The sequence below is a fragment of the Colletotrichum truncatum genome, assembly GCF_014235925.2.
Source record: "Colletotrichum truncatum strain CMES1059 chromosome Unknown Contig_0003, whole genome shotgun sequence".
NCBI lineage: Eukaryota > Fungi > Ascomycota > Sordariomycetes > Glomerellales > Glomerellaceae > Colletotrichum > Colletotrichum truncatum.
This window is the reverse complement of record NW_027222400.1, coordinates 4,712,357-4,730,500: the sequence shown is the minus strand read 5'-3', so window position 1 is coordinate 4,730,500 and position 18,144 is coordinate 4,712,357. Positions and strand designations below refer to the sequence as shown.

The window sequence follows — 18,144 nt, the reverse complement described above, 5'->3', positions numbered from 1 at the left end:
TTCCCACTTAACTGTCTCTCGTGGAGAGCCGGGCCACGACATTTTGCATGTAATCATTTCTGAGCTGTTTCTGTCGCCCGAGGGATGTGAAGAAAGAAAGGCAAATTAGATCTTCAAACAACACGACAGAACAAAGGTAGACGACTGATGTTACAATGCTTCACCTAGCAAATATCCAGAAATGTACTGGAAGGGTTCTGAATCCCCTGGAAGTGATGCAACAGGTTGGTTTCCTCTCAAGGCTCTTCCGCTATAGGCCATGTTGCATATGCATGGCTTGAGCGACCAGAGGAACAACCTCCATATTGGCGGGCTTTTCCATCTGACGGCGTGTATCCCAAGCTTGACGGTATGCTTCTAGCACTATATATAAACGCTCTGGATGATATGTTGGGAAAAATGATGTTCTTGTCACATAGGCAACCGAATACTTTTGTTGACATGTGCGATTCTTTAGTTTCATCTGTCGATGGTGGTGCGATGAATCCACCTCTGGAAACTTTCATTGAAGGGAGAGAAACATAATAACGCTTGATGGCTGCCCTTCCCTATATGGTTCTTCAGCCGATCCTCAGCATCGGTTTGGGAGAGCAAGTCTGAAGAGGACGACGACATGCCGCATTGTGTTATGGGTAATCGAGCCTCTTCGGTGCAAGAGCCAATTTGCATGGTTTCTTCAAGCGTGAGGCAAAATAATTCCAAGTCCTTCGATTAGAATAAATGCAATAGTTCGCCATGAAACCTATCCCGACAAGAACACGCGAAACTTAACGACTCCAGCATCGTTGGAGGACTTTCCCAAGTTTAGCCTAAAGGTTGTGCTGCGCGACTATAGTTCCTTATTGGTAGCAATCGACATAGATTCCGACTCATGACGGTGCTGAGAAATGGCTCTGAGCACAGATTCCGCATTTGATCCGGTATATTATCCTCGCTGATGGTGTTCATGGCCACGTTCTTTCTGCCCATAGGAAAGTCTGTTAGCATAGCGCCATGTGTTAGACGTTCTGTACTATTTGCAGCCCATCCGATTCCATAACGGATAGCATAGGCTTTTTCTTGAAAGCCACCGGGCCTTTCCGCCTGACTGTTCAGTGAGGTTATGAAAGGTCTTTGTCGGGCGCTGCTACTGAAGGTGGAAAGGGAACCATCCCATAGATAGGTAGGATAACGAGGTAGACTGCTGCAGAATTCATGAGAGTGCTCCATCTACTTCTCATACTTGAGGGATTCTTCTGCAGTAACGATATTCTGAATAAAAATGGTGAAGGGACTTGTATCGTGGGCTTCTATGTATGGCAAATATCCAGATAACCTCACATCGAAAGATATGACCAGTCGCCCGCGGATGAATCCTGCAGCAGTGCGAATCACAAGAATACATACACTACATTCAGAGTCGTTCTTCTGTCTGCGAAGCACAAATTCATAACGCGCTTGCTTTTGTGAAATCTGGTTAGTTTTGCTTCGAGTCGCACCCCTTTGTTGGTGATGGTAAACTCGTGTTGAGCACATGACTGCCCTCATGCGTGTACATACTCTTGCGTTTTTGAAACTCGCTGGCGGTTTCGCAAAGCGCCAGAAATTTTTGATATTGTGGCTGGAAACCTCCCACGCACATAGAGACAAGTCATTCGTTAGCTTGGCAATGTCCTCTTGGAGCCGACAAAAAAGCTCTGGGGCCTTCACTGTATATCATGGGCATATCTACACCGAAGATACTGAATAGAGAATGAGCTCTGTTCTCAAATCGCTTGTGTTTGCCTTCCAGCTGCCCAAGACATCTTCACTGCCACTGGTATGGCGGACAGTATTGAGGAAGGCACCAAATAGATTTCTCTATTCCAGTAGTAATCCGTAGTTCACTGATTGAAGTGGCGTTCTTGGTAAATATTTCCTAGCAAGAGTTGTAGGACTCGGTATTGTCAAGTAGTAAGCAACTCCTGCAAGGACCATCCACGAATGAACCACTTGCAAGCACCGAAAGTCTTTGTGTCATCAAGACACTTAAAAACCATGCGCAGGGGCTTTCATTGAGGTTCAATGGCGGTAAACCGTGCAGGGAAACGACGCAGACGGTAACTTGCTTGTACCATTGAAGTATGGAGTTGATCACCTCGCTCACCTCTGCGCTGTTCACCTTAGCAATGCAGCACGTACCAACCAAACGTATTCGAGACCTCGACTACGGGTAACCTTACAGGCCTTTACAATCTTCACGAAGCCAGTTTTCTTCTTAGCCAAATCAAGCTTTGCAAGGTCCAGGAAAGAAGCCTCGTTATATTGCCACGCATGAGAGAGGACGGCGTACTTGACTCCTGAAGGGTCAACGAATTCTTCCACCTTGAGGGTCTGGGTATTGATGAGATACATAATGCCTACGATTTAACTGTTATGTTGTTGACAGTGGGATGTGGTTCTTTGACAAAGCATATAGGAATCGCAGCCTAGACAAGTAGCTTCAACATCGCATGGTGCGTCCCGTTGTAATTGGTCGTCTGATGGCGTTTTCTTGGCAGAGGAATGTCATCTATCAGAACAAGGAATATGGTATATCATTGCTCGCTAATCCTTGATGATTCAATTGGGGCTAATATGTATGCTTGTGGCAACTGCGCTGTCGACTTGCTGAAGTGGGATGATTGGGAATTCCGCCCACATTCAACTTGGAGTCATGGCAGAAGTGTCTGGTTATGTAAGCATGTTAGTCGAGAATACGAATGGCACGTTCGTTTGCAAAACAGCTTGAGGCCGCTTCAATAACCTAGGGAGACTTCGGCAACACAAAAAAGTATCTATCTCCCGGAGAACAGTCCGAAAATGGCAGGTTGGCGGGAGCGTGCGGGTTTCCACTCCTGTTGCTCGGAGGAGAGGGACACCTGACTCGACTCTTGTGATAGATTTGTCCTCCAAGATTATCTGGCCAGCTGCAGGCGAAGGTTGAAATACCCTTTGAACGATGAGAGACCAATGGTTCCACCCACGTGTAGGAAATCCGGGGTTCAATTGGCCCATATGGAGAAATGGAGCCCCGTTCTGGATCACACCCCAGATGCGCAACTGAAGGTCCCATAGTACTAGATCCCTGTCTAGCTAAGAAGTCTGGACGCCGACCTAAAACAGAACTACTGTAACTGGGGTCGCTGGGCGAAGAGCACCGGAACTCTCGAGAGGGTCTTGGAGTGGATTCATTATGGTATCACTCTAACAAGCTGGTTGATAAAAATGTATCGTTAAAAGGTGGTTGTGATGGCTGCAAATATAGTTGCAGATATATGCAACTATGACCTTTCCCCAAAGCCAAAAGACTTGTTAAGGTCAGTCCTGTACAACGCGAGAATCAATGATGTACTTGTTTAGATCGCCCCAGGAAAGAAACTGGCTCACAAAATTTGATGTGATGACGAACAGGATCACCATGAATGGTCTCTAATGAAGCCCTCATCATGGGCAAGGATATCATTTTCAAGCTAGAAGCTAGATGGAAAGAGACAGGGCATGTAACATATGCGTATGCGTCATACATGAGCCCTTTAATTACGCCAGATGATTTTGAATCTGCCAACAGGGAGCGCCGTCCGAACACGTGGGCGCAAAGATGCACTCTGGCGGAGCGAGAAGTCCATAACGAGGCAACAAGCACGCGACACTTGCGCTCTTCGCTATCGACATTCCTAGAAGGGCGCCGCCGACAGTTTACCCTAGTGCTTGGCTTCCTCCTTGGCAATCGCATCATTGCGCCTTGTGAGGTAACTGTCCGCGCTGCCAAGTGCCAAGCAACGGCAGCGAGCGGGAGTTCCAGCAGGGGATCAGGAGCCGCACCGGGATGACGCTCGACGACATATCATCATAGATGGTGAAGCTATCATGACGTTTACTCAGGTTTAGAAAATCTCGTTAAGAGAAATATACTGCATCGTCTGTTTTTTGAAACTACTGTTGTCGAATGTGGTTAATGGATGGGCGGCGCAGTTACAACGTGCTCCAATCCCGCGATATGATTGGTCGGGCCTTTCAGCTGGAATCGTTGTTGAGCTTCCCGGCCGTACTCACGGAAGTATCGGCAGAAGTCTGCCTGACAGTAAAAATGGAAGTGTACACATGCGGCAGAGGGACATGTCGGGCAACCCTTCCGTTGTACCTACCACTGAGATTGATCGCCTGGTCGCTCGGTAGATGAAAGAGGCTAGATTTGACAGTCCTGGGGTGGTCGTCGCCCGACTTGCCACGATTTTGCTTCTGCAGCAATAGAAGTGCACTACTGTAGCATCCTAATAGGATCTTCCTTCGCCACAGGCAAATTCGATTATTATTCAGTGAACCAATTGTGACGTACAAACTCTAGCCGATACGAAGGCTTAACAGATGAACAGGCAGAGTGCCAAGGTATGTTGCGTTGTAAACTCTGTGCCAAGATTGACCGGCTATAGCCAAGATTGCTTGTCAGGTCGACAAAAAGCTTGACCGAGGGCTGGCTGAGTAACATTTGATCCTTCAGCGTGATCGGTTTGATGTTGTGCTAGGAAAACCCAGGCCAAAAAGAAGCAATGTCAAGAATTGTTAAGCCGATACTGTAAGGGTATTCGAGGCCGCGTCCACGACCCGCCTAGCATCCCATGTTTAGCCCATGTCGACTTAGTGGGCCTCCGCAATGGTTCCAAGGTTGACATGAGCGGGCCGTTGCAACTTTGGCTGTGAGCTGAGAACTCGCTTTTCGCTTTTTTCCATGACTTGCGAGGTCACTGAGTCTTTTCTTTTAAAAGTCCGAGGAACCCGATGCCTTGTTTGAGCGCAGCGTTGCCGGTGTCAGAAGCGAAAGTGAAAATAAAGGGTAGCCAGTCGGGAAGCGCTGTCTGAAAGTTAGCTGAAGTACAGACGAAGGACGAAGTCTGGGAAAAAGTGAAAAACATGCGCCATTCCCAATCGGTCGCCGAAGACTGCTCCGCCCATACATACAGAACAGAAAACATCCCTGACAATATGTGTGCCCATCTAGGAGCCGACCTTTCTTCTTAGTCGTCCGCTGGCGTCTCCGAGTTATTGGCCCCAGCCGCATCCTGCATGTCCCCATGTTCTCACCAATAGGTTTGTTTTCCCAGTCCGACATGGTCGGCTCACGGCCATAGAACAATGTCGATACTCTTCTGGAGCTTCGTACCTTGTCCTTCGCCTTGCCAGGTACAACGCTCTCTAGTTCACCACGCTAGCACGTAGTCTCCGAGGTGGAGGCTGATCTGTACCATGTCTTCTGGTCTCCCTGGTCGTCGCAACTTTCTGCCTCCACCTTAGGCGTTCGTTTCCATGCACTTGGCCCTGAGAAGTCCACCCAGCTCAGATGGAGTTCAGTCCATGTCGACGCCCCTCCCGCCATATAAGACAGAGTCATGCCCGGCCTCATCTGTTTTGACTTTCTCTGCTCTTGCGCCTCTCATTCTTACCAGTAGGTAAAACAAAGCCTTCTCTCTCCGGTCAAATCTCTCTCCATCTGTTTCGTCCGGACTCAGAGGAGATCGATAAAATGGCTGGCATTATTGAACCTACCAGCGCTCCGGCTGAGGAAGCCCACGCTCCTCGCACGCTCACTACCGCCGAAATCAACAACAACAAGACCTCCGGTGGCAACGTCGCCTTTCATAACTTCAACAACGACTTCGCTCATGTTGCTGATGCTAACGAGCGTCGTCGCCTGGCCCTGGCCGAGATTGATAAAGCTCCCTTCGGCTGGTACCACGTCCGTGCCATCATTGTTGCTGGCATCGGTTTCTTCACCGACTCGGTTTGTCTAACGAACAACAGAATCAACTCAAGTCAAGCTAACGTGTTCCAAGTATGATATCTTCACAATTGGTCTCGTTACTTCTATGCTCGGTATCGTGTACTATGGCGGCACTCTCCCGACAGAATACGACACCGCTATCAAGGTTGCTACCTCTGCTGGTACTGTTATTGGACAGGTCGGTTTTGGTGTCCTTGCCGACATTGTTGGCCGTAAGAAAATGGTAGGTTGAAATACTCTGGAAGCAAGAAGAGAAATTAATACTTAGCAGTACGGTGTTGAATTGATGGTCATCATCATTGCCACTATCGCCCAGGCCCTCTCTTCGTCTTCCCCCTCCGTTTCTATCACTGGCCTTATCGTCTTCTGGCGTATCATCATGGTAGGTTTTGTGCCACATAGTTTTAGACTGTTGCTAATTGTCAAAGGGTATCGGCATTGGCGGCGACTATCCCCTTTCTGCTATTATCACTTCTGAGTTCGCTACAACCAAGTGGAGAGGTTTCATGATGAATGCCGTGTTTGCCAACCAAGGCTTTGGCCAGCTTGCTGGTGGTCTCATGCTCCTGATTGTCACTTCTGGCTTCAAGGGATCTCTTGAGACTGCCACCAAGGCTGCCACTTGCTCTACGACCGAGCCTTGCTTGATTGCTGTCGACAAGATGTGGCGTACCATGATTGGCTTTGGCGCTGTCCCCGGCTGCCTCGCCCTTTACTTCCGTCTGACCATTCCCGAGACCCCTCGCTATACTTTCGATGTCGACAACGATGTTCATAAGGCTGAGGGCGATGTCGACTACTACAAGCAGGGCAAGTGGGGTGAGGCCCAGGTCGACGAGGCCGCCCGTGTCGCGGCCCGAACGGAGGCCAAGAAGCAACTCGAGGTCCCCAAGGCTTCTTGGAGCGACTTCTTCCGCCACTACAGCACATGGAAGAACGCCAAGGTCCTCCTTGGTACTGCCGGCTCATGGTTTTTCCTTGATGTCGCTTTCTACGGTCTTGGACTGAACAATGCCATCATTCTCAACGCCATCGGATGGTCGGGCGGTGCAGACATGTACCACATCTTCTACAAGACCTCCGTTGGAAACCTGATTCTTGTTCTGGCAGGAGCTGTTCCAGGCTACTGGGTTTCTGCCGCTCTGGTTGATACTATCGGACGCAAGCCCATTCAGCTGTTTGGTTTCTTCGTCCTGACTCTCCTGTTCTGTGTCATTGGCTTTGATTTCTGGAACCTTTCCGGCGGTGCTCTGATGGCCCTCTACACGCTGGCTCAATTTTTCTTCAACGCTGGACCCAACTCGACGACTTTCATTGTTCCTGGCGAGTGCTTCCCGACTCGCTACCGTTCAACTTCGCACGGCCTTTCTGCTGCGTCTGGTAAGCTCGGCGCTATCATTGCCCAAGTTGTGTTCGGACCGCTCCGCACCATCGGCGCCAACTCAACTCTGGCCAAGACCGACCCCAGATGGAGCACCCCTTGGTTGAACCACATCATGCAGATCTTCGCCTTGTTCATGCTCTGCGGTTTCTGCACCAGCTGGTTGATTCCTGAGACTGCTAGGAAGACTTTGGAGGAGCTCTCTGGAGAGGACGACCTGTGAGTACTCTTTTCTGATTAATTTCCATCTCCTGTACTGACTCTTGACAGTGCTACCAGCGCAATCCCTGTCCACGGTCATAATGAAGAGAAGCGTGTCGAAGAGGGCACCGCGAACGGATCTGTTTAAAGTGATGTCCCGCGAGGACAAAGTTTACATAGCCCTTTGCTTTATGAGCGCCGAAACAATCTCGGCAACTGATACCCGTAATTACAACATTGACAGTTAGAAAATTTTTCATTAGTAAATCTTAGACATAATTAATTCAGTCTTCTGAAGATGCGTATCTCAAGTCGCAGGTATATGCCCTGCCTGAACTGGCAGTACCCGTGGATACCGTTGGATGCCGTTGTGTTACATAATCATCACGTGCGTTTGGTGGAGCTTGGATCAACATCTGAGAGTATGACGTCCGTTTGCTGCAGGGTCTTGGCTTGGGGGGGGGGCCACTGCCCACCGGGCGACGGCATCCCGCCAAGTCACTTTTGGTCGCCCTAACAGAAAAGTATGGAGAACACCCAAAGCTCGTTGGGTTTCCCTCCAACATCCCCAAATCCAACTTGTACCATTCTCTCACCATGGCCGCCTTTCTCAGAGGAAAGCAGACAGGCATGCAAAATGACCTGTCTGCGTCAATCCTCCCGGAGCTTTTCGCGCCCGACTACCAGTCAGCCTACGGCATCAACTCCCAGGTCAGGTCAGTAGCTACCCCACGTTGACGCGCGTCATTCCGTAGCACTACATGATGCGCATCGACTTCAAGAAATCACTGACAGACGATGTTGTAGCTGCCTAGCGTTCGATCCCATTCAGTCGCTCCTCGCAATCGCCACAAACGAGAGCAAGTTCGGCCCTGGGAAAATCTTCGTCTTCGGCCAGAACAGAGTTCAAAAAGTCATTGAACCGCCAAGGCGCACCTCCTTCCGCTCCCTCCATTTCACCGCCAACCGCCTGGTATCCCTTGACGCCAAGAACGAGCTGGGAATATGGGATCTCAATGCAGGGAAACGCATAGCCGGCATCGTCTGCCCTGGCCATGTCGCCTGTCTGATCACGGATCCGATGCTTGACTGGGCCTTCCTCGGAATGGCTACCGGAGAAGTCCTCGCCTTTGATTTAGACAGGGAGGCATTGACCAATTCGTTCAGACTGCCAAACTTTTGGAAAGAGAAGGACCCTAAAGCCCGAGTTGTTGGGCTAGTAAGCATTGCCCTTCATCCAAGGGATATTGGCAAACTTCTCATTGCATACACAACGGGTGTGGTTGTCTATTCGTTCAAGCAAAACAAAGCTACCCAGTTCTTGGAGTATGTGCTCCAGCCAGGTGCGCCTGGCGGTGGAGGAGAGCCCCCTGATACGGTTCGAAAGCCGAGACTTTCACATGCTCTTTGGCACCCCACCGGTACTTTTATCCTGACGGCCCATGATGATGGAAGTATGGTATTCTGGGATCCCAAGGACGGCCGTGTTGTAATGGCCCGGACGCTTAGCGAATTCAAGATTGATCAACCATCACCGAACGCAGGACATGGAGGGTTTACGGAGCCATATATGAAGATTGCCTGGTGCTGCAAGGGAAACCCGGATGACACTGGGCTTCTGATTGCAGGTGGTCACAGTCCGGACACACCGCAAAAGGGTCTTACTTTCATTGAGCTAGGCCCCACACCTGTCTATGCAACTTCTACATGGCAGGTTCTTCAAGACCACTTGCGAGGCAAACGTCAAATCACCCTGCCGACTCCACCGGGGGCCCAGGTCAACGATTTCCTCCTCATCCCCCGTGCCTCGCCCTATTTCGCTGGTGCCCAGGACCCCATTGCCATCATGACCTTGCTTTCCTCCGGAGAGCTTTTGACAATGAGCTTTCCCTCTGGCTATCCTATTAGCCCGACAAATCAGCTTCATCCTTCGGTTTCCTTCGTCCACCCGTACGTCAACAAGTTTGCTGTCCAAACCGTAGATCGAGGTCGCTGGCTAGGCATGGTTGAAACTAGGAACCAGGGCGAGCCCCTTCTGAAGGGTGGTGCCGAAGCGGCGAAGCCGAAACGCAGATACGAGGGTCGCACAATTTTCCAAATCGCACACGGCGACAGTACAGTGCGTATCTGGGATGCTGGCCATGCTGACGAAATTGAAAACCCTACCATGCTGCAAGTTGATGTTGCAAGGTCACTTGGTAGATATGAGGACATTGACATTACCGCCATGAACATGGCCCCTAACACGGGAGAGTTTGCGGTGGGCACCCGCACCGGCGAAGTTGTTCTCTACAGATGGGCTGGCAATAGATTCCACGGTAAAGATCATCATGAAGACTTGCCCTCCAACCCCGGTGGTTTGACGGACATTAGCTCCAGGGCGGAACCTCCTCTCAAGGAAGGCCTGCAACCATGGCAACTCTACGAGATGATGCAGGGCCCCATCACAGCCATCAGTGTTTCAGACGTTGGCTTCATGGCTGTTGGCTCTGAAGGTGGCTTCTTCAGCATCATCGACTTACGCGGCCCGTCTGTCATCTACCAGATGTCCATGACTGAGTTCGCCAAGCATGAGAAGAGAGCGTCTTTCTTGAAGGGGCATAACCAATCCAACGGAAAGGAGTGGCCGGTTGCTATTGAGTTCAGCGTCATGACGATCGAGGGTGACAACTACTCCAGCATCTGCTGCTTCGTGGGCACAAACACGGGTAGAGTTGCAACATTCAAAATCTTACCTTCCGGCAACAGCTACACTGCCAAGCTTGCTGGTGCTCAGCAGTTTGACGGCAAGGTCATTGCTCTTTGCCCCATTGTGGCGGACACCGGAAAGCCTGCGCAGGCCACTGGCCCTCTTGTTGCTGGGCTTAGGAACGGGCATCAAGTCAACGGTGTTTTGATTGCTGGTAAGTGGTTTGTCCGAAATCCCAACGTATCTTGCTAACAAAGGCTAGTGACACAAACCGAGATCCGCATCTTCAAACCCGCAGGAGCAAAGGGAGCTTCTAAGTCTTTTGACGATGTCCTTTGCGACGCAGCAAACGTCACAGAATTTGAGCTCCATGGATTCGCTATCGTTGGAGTATTCGGCGACAGAACAACCCGTGCGTTTTCCATTCCCGGCCTCAAGGAAATCGGCAAGGCTGCTCTGCCCATGCTCGATAGCAGCCGTAGCACTGCGGCGGTTGTGACTGTGACTGGTGACATTTTTGGCTGGACTGGTCCGAGCGAGATTGCTGTCCTCTCTGTGTGGGGCACTGGGAAAGACCTGCCCGTCAGCGATGACGTCCTCATCAACCCTGAGCTAATCACGCCACCACGTCCTACCATATCGAACATGCAGTGGTTGTCAGGCACTCAGTACATTTCGCCGACAGACCTTGATCTTCTCATCGCCCCTGATCGTCCTCCCAGCAGGCGCATGATTCAAGCAGCAGCTGCTGAGGCTAGGGCCGTTCGCTCTGGTCAAGCAGGCTCAAGCGCTGGCGGTAGCCAGGAGGGATGGGGAGATTACTTGACCAGGCAGTTGAATGAGCGCACCGAGAAGCTCAACATCATGAGCGATAATATGGATAACCTGCAGAACCAAAGTGCGGGATGGGCTGACGATGTTGGCAAGTTTATCAACAAGCAAAAGCGGAACGTTGTCCTCGGAGGACTCAAGAGCAAGTTCTTCTAAACGACGGAATGATTAATGGCTGAAACGGCCTTGGGGGCGATAATTGGCGCTTGTAAACTATGGCGTTTGGTATCTGACATCAAATCAATTCACTGGTTCCAAGTTCAGTCACTTGTAGAGATCGTAGTGTGTCCCAGACACTAATAGTTACTGCTGTGCTTTGCTCACATCTCTAACCCTCCATGACAGCATATACCCCATCCATCATCTATCCAACAAATGCCACCCCATCATTATTCGTGCAGTCAGATATCTTGAGGTCTCAGACTGTGGCGATAAAGCTCATTGTCAAAATCCGACGTCTCCGGAGTGTTTAGCGAATCGGAGCTGGTGTTTGACACCGTCGTTGGCTTATCACGTTAGCTTTTCGACTTGGGGAAGGACGCACCTCTTTTTCCGAGGTGTCGGGATGAAGATCTAGGCTTGATGGTACCGAGCATCGGACGTTGTTCCGTTTGGTATCTGCAAATGGCTGTAAGCGAAGGTGGGAGGGGCCGACTTACCTCGTGTCGAATCGAGTCGGTAGGGTCGCGCTGAGGGGGTACCTAGAGTCAAACTTTCTTATACTGAGAAGGGGAAACAAACTTACGCGTGTTCCTGGAAAAGGCATACCCGTGTTTGTGGAGAATATCGTATAACTAGAGTCAGCGCAGAGGAACGCGGGGGTGGAAGACTTACCTTTTGAGTTGGGTGAGGTTACACGCGAGGTCTTTTGCAAGGTTCGAGTGCCTGGAGTTAGCTGTTCAAAGAATATGGGTTGAAAGGGAGTACGTGCCGTTGAGCTGGAGGCATGCGAGCTGAGCTCCGTCGCAGATGTTTCGTTCCCTAGAGTTAGCTTTTGAGGAGTATTGGGGGGAACACTTACCTGTTGACGTCTGGGATGTTTCGACTGAGGCTGTTAATAGTTTGTGGTCTAAACTGTCAGCTTATCAAACGGTGAAGGGGAAACGTACCTAAATATAAGGAGCCAATGTCTTCGGGTTTCATCAGTTTCGAGTCTCTGTGCACAGTTAGCTGAACTTTGGGTAGGGGCGCTGACCTTTAGGAGAACAGATGATTAAAGCTGGTTGGCAGTCCAATGTCAAGCTTTGTCTATGATCGGGAGATCATTGAAAAGAATATGGGAGTTCTATGTAGATGTCAGTGGAGTAAGAGGGGGGAGGACTTAGCTGTGCCGGACTTGGTTGTTCTAGATGGTGTGATGAGTGAGATTGAGATCATGCCTAAGAATGGAAGGGTCGGGAGGCTATATAGATCTCTGACCATCGACCGCCCGTTATTTCATCGCACAGCCAGGAGCTTTGTTCATTGGATGTCACTGAACAACAACACCTTGTTTTGTTGACGGCCGCGGCCGAACCTTTTGTTGCGTGGCAAAGACGAGTTGTTTTACAACCCTTAGAATACTCTTGTTTGTTCGTAACTGATTCGATATCGAGTCTACTTGCTGAAAGGCCTGTTTTAGAATCGAGTCTTTCTTTCAGACTTGTCCTCGACCAACATATCCTTGTCGAGAAACAGTACACAGGCCATTGGGTGACAATGCATTCTGGCCGTTCGACAAAAGCTGAAGAAAGGGTTCGGGGAGAATGAAAGATCAAGGCTGGTGAGTTGTACTAAGCCACATTTGTATTTGGTCGTTGCCTCGGGAGAAAGACACCCTACTGTCTCCCTAATGCGTTGCATATGTGAATCTGTTGTCTTAGTACATTAGTCGTCGGTCAAGAAATACTGAATCTCTTGAGACTTTCGAATTCGTTACTTAGAATATTTATAAGTCTCAGAAACATGAGGTGGTTTCCATTGTATCACGAGACGAACTTATACCGAGGTGTACATTGGCCGCAAGTCACGATTTCTTGAAATAAGACGCAAGCAATGGTTTGGTTGTATTCTGACATTATCTGCTTTCCTCTTCGGTTGAGCCAAAACTACCTATCTCATCAATACCCTCAACGCGACCGGTTAATCTGTTCAAAAACTTCATCGCACAATTTCAGAAATGGCGTGCTCCATTCTCCAATGCTCAAAATCCCCTTGACAAGTCATGTGACGAGCTTCAAAGGGCACTGGAAACCAACTTGGTTGCTTTACGAAGCTTGATAACGACGGATTGTAGCAACGGAGTCTGCTAGATCGTCATCATCATATGCTATGCTGTCTTTTGAGGCGGTGGAAGACCGGTATGACTCTTCTGGTATGGTGCTAAGCCGATCTATAATAGACAAATCATCTGATTCAGTGTGGTGATCCTCATTCTTATAGCCAACATGTTCATAGTCAGTAAGTCCACGGCCAGCATGTTCACGGTCGACACTTTCACATCCTACTTGCTCACGGTTGACATGTTCATGATCGCAATGGTCGTAATCGCGACGGTCATAATCGCCATGGTCATAGTCCGGAGAGATGTGGACAGGGGGAGGCGGAGAAGGCATAGTCGCATCAGAGAAGTCATAGCTTGTGGGCGAAACCAGCACAGAACGCTCAGAATGGGAAAAGTGGTGTTGTTGGTTGGAAGAACTAACTAACTGGCTAGAGGGCTGTGGAGGCTGGCTAAGACCAGTGGTGGCGGCCGTCAGCCCACGTGACGGGCCGGCGAGGCCTGCCTGCCACCTACGCGTGCTGTTGGAAAGGGAAGGTATTGAAGGGAAGGTATTGATGAGTAAATGGTACTGAAGAAGTATGAATGTTGTGTAGGAGGGAGAATCTTGCGTAAGAACACGAGAAATGGGTGGAATTGTGAGATCCGACCGTAGAAATACGGTGAATCGAAGGGAAGAATGAATACTCGTAGAAGATACGAGAAACTGATGGGCTGGTTCGAAAAACCGAAGCTGAAATGGTTGAATTCTCGTGAGAACGAGGAAATCGAAGTAAAAGTATGGTTGTAGTGACTGAAAAGTCTGTTGTTGACCGTGGTGTTCGTGAAAACCAGTGGGTTGTGGTGGTCGGTCGCGTGCCACGTGATATTCGTGCGCGCCAGGCAGCCAATGTCGCGTCAGAAAGTGAAATTCGTCAGCGAAGAGGAAGGAAAGAAAGCGAGAAAATCGCACAGAAGGGTAAATAAAGCGAATAAAATCGCAAAAATTCGTGAATCAATAGAAAATTGACAGACGAGTAGAATAATGGGTAAAACGACGTTATTCCGAAAGAATAACGCTGGGCTCATAACCTGTGGGCGAAACCAGCACAGAACGCTCAGAATGGGAAAAGTGGTGTTGTTGGTTGGAAGAACTAACTAACTGGCTAGAGGGCTGTGGAGGCTGGCTAAGACCAGTGGTGGCGGCCGTCAGCCCACGTGACGGGCCGGCGAGGCCTGCCACCCACATAGCTTGTGTTCAACCCAGAATACTCAGCCTCCTCCTCGTCCTCTTCGTCCGCCATTTCTTGAGGAAGACGCCCGTACTTGCCGATGTACTGGAGCGTCGTCTGTTCGGCACGATCTAGAAGGGCCTCAAGGCAAAGACCTACTGTTTGCGCTTTTGTTAAGTCCGTATTTGCAAGTTCCAGCTTCTTTAGAGCTTTCAAGTGATGGTGCCTAAGGATAAGGTGAAGGATGAAGATAAACAGGGCCAAGGTCGAGGCGATTATGACGCCAGCCAACAGGCCGATGTTCCAGGCCAGACAGACATCAGTCGGGGTTTCAGTGTTGTCACGGGGTGAAAGAAGAGATTTGCCGAGGAGGTTTGTGTGAGTTTGGTGAGGAGGCATTTTGACTGTCGATTTTGGGAAGTACTAATCTTGTTGCTGTGAATCAGGTTCGGGATGGAGTTGATTGGTTGCTTTGGTACCGAAGTTGTCTTGAGGCATTATGAGGCTTGCATACCGTATATTTATAAGAAAAGATGGGAAACTATTGATAAGTCCGGAAACCCAGTTACAATACATTGTTCTCGGATACAATGGCGTGATTATGAATATGACGGTTGCGACAATGGGGTTCACGAAATTTCCACAGACATCAAAGAGTAACGAGGACATTGCGGCGAATCATAAGCACTGTGATACTGTCAAAGGAACACTGTTATCCATGGTCATAAGCAACGGTAGCCTATTCTTATTGTGTTTGATGTTCATTATAGCATGGTGTTCGATTTGATCACTTGGTAAAATCCCTGCACAAGGCGTTAACTTAGGTTGACCATCAATGGCATTCTCGATATATTCTTACTTAACACACGACCCTTGATCCAGATGAACGGATTTTAGGGAGGGCATTCCTATTACAACGGATAGTGCGGCTACGGCTTTACACAGCCACAACCTGGCTTTCTCATAACTCACAACACTCATGTCCTGTAGTACACCAGCACCCAAGCCTCTGTCGAACGGCCTGGGCCAAAAGTAGTAGCCTTCAATCAACTCAAAGTACATACCGTGAGCGAAACTAGTTGTCTCAAAAGTACCACGATATGTATGATCAACCATTGAAGCGATGACCAAAACCTTCCACCTCGCCGAAAGGACCGCACTCCATCAAGCACAGTCGGCAAATAACAGCCGGCCGTACTTAGTTGCCAAGCATGCGCTCCTGCCCAAGTACACCGGGGAGAAAAAGGCTCCAATGGGGTCAAGTGCGTTGCCAGCTGGCCTTTGTCGGTGAGCACAGTGTCGACTACACCGCATAGGCGTGACCATGATTAAGGGGCGTCATTCACCAGCGTGATCTTGCATTTCTTATTCCGTTATGATCGCTGAAGAAGCGGTCTGTATCGTAGTGCGCGAAAGCAAGCTTGGGCAAAAGGAAAAAGCAATGTGGAATGCAAGATAAAATGACTTGGGAAGTGTGAGTGGGGTATCATGTCCTGCGCGGTCATAAGTGTGTGGGGGAGAGCTCATAGCCCAGACCTAATAACAACACGCCCTTCCATCACCAACGGCATGCCGGCACTCATTCTAGCCAGGGGGTATGTCGCGGTAGGCCTCAAGATGATGTACCCGACCGAGCCAGTTGCACTGACCGGTGGCTTCTGACCGGTACTACAATTCATCCACTTCACAATCGGTGACGCCGCGAGGATCTGCATCCATGGCTGGCTGATGGTTGTGTTCAAGAATGTATTTTTTGCACATTGAGGTACTTGTTTCGGCGACCCTCGTCCTTGCCCTGTCTCTTCGAAGCCAATAGGCCAAAAAGGTCGCGGTCCTGATTCCTATGTGATCGCCGCTGCAGCAGCAGTGCAGACCATGATGTGGCTGAACCTATAGTTTCTGGATGGGAGAATGAATGTAAGCAACCTGAGTCGGCACCGGCAAGCTATCGGAGAAGTAAAGACTAATTAGTCGGGTGACAGAAGGAATTCGAAAGTGACGCCAAGCGCTAATGATGGGTGTTGGAAGGGTGTGAGAGACGACGGGTTGATCTGCGACAGGGGTAATGAGCGAAGTTGCGACATTCAGCCTTAGACAGTTTGAGACAAATCTCTTTCTCGTATCCATTCTAGCGCCCGCCTAGTGCGTGAATATACTAGACACACAGTAATTCATCGAAAGATTCGAAGAGCTTCTTCAGAATGCTTGAGAGACGTGGCTTGTTTCGAGTTACGAGATGGCATTTACTTTTGCTGCATGTTTCACGAGCCGGTTAACGCCTCAGTGCCAGCAGTGGAGTATTTTGACCGGTTTCCATAATTAGTTCATTCTGGAATTTGTGCCTCTGCGACAAGGGGTAATCGGTAGTACTGGAGTTTGGGTAGTACGTCTTGAATGAAGGGTGGAATTGAGATCATATGCTGGTCTGGCAACCTCTGCGTGCCCGACTAAGTGGCTGATACGCCGAGGACACAGATGAACTGCAGTCAAGGTTCACAACACGTAATGTCCCGCATTGAAATGTGTGAGCTTCCGATGTGGTCTTGCATCCTATATGGGGCGATCGATACTGCTTTTCTAGAGGCACAGCTTTATATGCGCCCGTGTAGGTCGGATCGAGCCGGGTATGCGACTCCAGCGTCGACTGGTGCACTCAGTTTCAATGCCTTTTGCGCACATTTTCATAAGGATCTTCAATTATCCATCTGCGTGAAATACGGATCGTCGAGATAGAACCCTCCAGAGCACTTCCGGTGGATATGCCAGAACCTTAAGGTCTAAATCTGCAGGAAACGAGTTACTTGAGTCAATGCTCTAAACCTCAACTCATGTGGTAGTGATGCGACAATATGGATACGGAACATAGTGGTTCAAAAATAGGTCTTGCCTAATACGGGCCTAATCATACCTGACAAACAACTGTGAAATACATCTGATGTGCCAGTTCTTTGGTTTTGTTTGAAGCCAGTCTCGGAGAGCACATCAGCGTCGGGTTCATTCAAGATTTAAAAACAAAACAAAAAAACAACAGTTATGCCAGTGCGAGCTGAAGTCAAGATAGCTGAAATTCTGGAAGACACTAGGTATAAAGCTCCAGAAGGGCTGTGGGGTGGTTAACTCACCAATTCAGCAGTACGTCTAATTGATGACTCGCAGAAAAACCAGGTATAACCTTGTAAAGCAGAGCCAACGTCGCAGTCCGATTTACAGCACTAACGGTTCCCCACGTGTTGCTGATTTTTGCGTCCCTTCCCTGACTAGAAGATATAAAAAACTCGCCAGGAATTAAAGGAGGCTCCAAATCAAACAGAACAAGGGTTCATTCATGGATCCAACATGCCTGACGTGCATCTGGCGGTATGTCATGCAGCATCTCGGCTCCAGCATATCGGGCAAAAGGGGGAGGAATTGCTCCGGTTAGCGATCGGGCTGAGAACGGGAAACTGCGCAAGTGAGTGCGGTCGCAACTACTATGTACGCCTGTTAAGGTACACATACTATCTTTCCATTTGACATTTGTTTAAAGGAGGAGGGGGAAAAAAGCCTTGGGTAATTGTGTTTCGTGCTAGGGTAGTAGAGGTGAAGGCAGTACCATAGTAGTGTATCCGTCATATGTAGGGTACTTGAGGGTCCAGGGGGGTTGAACGAGAGGGCGCCAAAATGTGGGGGGGGGGGGGGGATGGGTTGACGGGACCCGCCAATTTAGCCGGTCAACCGGGGACCCCAGTTTGAAGCCTCCAACAACCATCCACCAGCGCCAGGGGAGGAGCCCCAGGAGCTCCATTGTAACACACG

The 18,144-nt window shown here is 49.6% G+C and overlaps 4 protein-coding genes across 4 annotated transcripts; 2 read left to right on the top strand and 2 right to left on the bottom strand.

Annotated features, from left to right (window-relative positions):
* Nucleotides 1-1,897: 1,897 nt before the first annotated feature.
* Nucleotides 1,898-2,373, bottom strand: CTRU02_206169 (Vegetative incompatibility protein HET-E-1-like protein 10; the record flags this gene model as incomplete). The annotated part of the gene is made up of 2 exons (XM_036728653.1): nt 1,898-2,132; nt 2,168-2,373. The coding sequence occupies 2 exons, from the start codon at nt 2,371-2,373 to the stop codon at nt 1,898-1,900; spliced, it is 441 nt and encodes a 146-aa protein (XP_036579542.1).
* Nucleotides 2,374-5,518: 3,145 nt separating this feature from the next.
* On the top strand, nt 5,519-7,506 carry CTRU02_206168 (phosphate:H+ symporter; the record flags this gene model as incomplete). Its single annotated transcript, XM_036728654.1, has 5 exons — nt 5,519-5,776; nt 5,829-5,999; nt 6,048-6,158; nt 6,205-7,376; nt 7,428-7,506. The coding sequence occupies 5 exons, from the start codon at nt 5,519-5,521 to the stop codon at nt 7,504-7,506; spliced, it is 1,791 nt and encodes a 596-aa protein (XP_036579543.1).
* Nucleotides 7,507-7,955: 449 nt separating this feature from the next.
* CTRU02_206167 (snare-dependent exocytosis protein) lies at nt 7,956-11,034 on the top strand (the record flags this gene model as incomplete). The annotated part of the gene is made up of 3 exons (XM_036728655.1): nt 7,956-8,074; nt 8,166-10,261; nt 10,310-11,034. The coding sequence occupies 3 exons, from the start codon at nt 7,956-7,958 to the stop codon at nt 11,032-11,034; spliced, it is 2,940 nt and encodes a 979-aa protein (XP_036579544.1).
* A 3,270-nt stretch (nt 11,035-14,304) lies between these two features.
* On the bottom strand, nt 14,305-14,748 carry CTRU02_206166 (uncharacterized protein; the record flags this gene model as incomplete). The annotated part of the gene is made up of 1 exon (XM_036728656.1): nt 14,305-14,748. The coding sequence occupies one exon, from the start codon at nt 14,746-14,748 to the stop codon at nt 14,305-14,307; it is 444 nt and encodes a 147-aa protein (XP_036579545.1).
* Nucleotides 14,749-18,144: the final 3,396 nt, after the last annotated feature.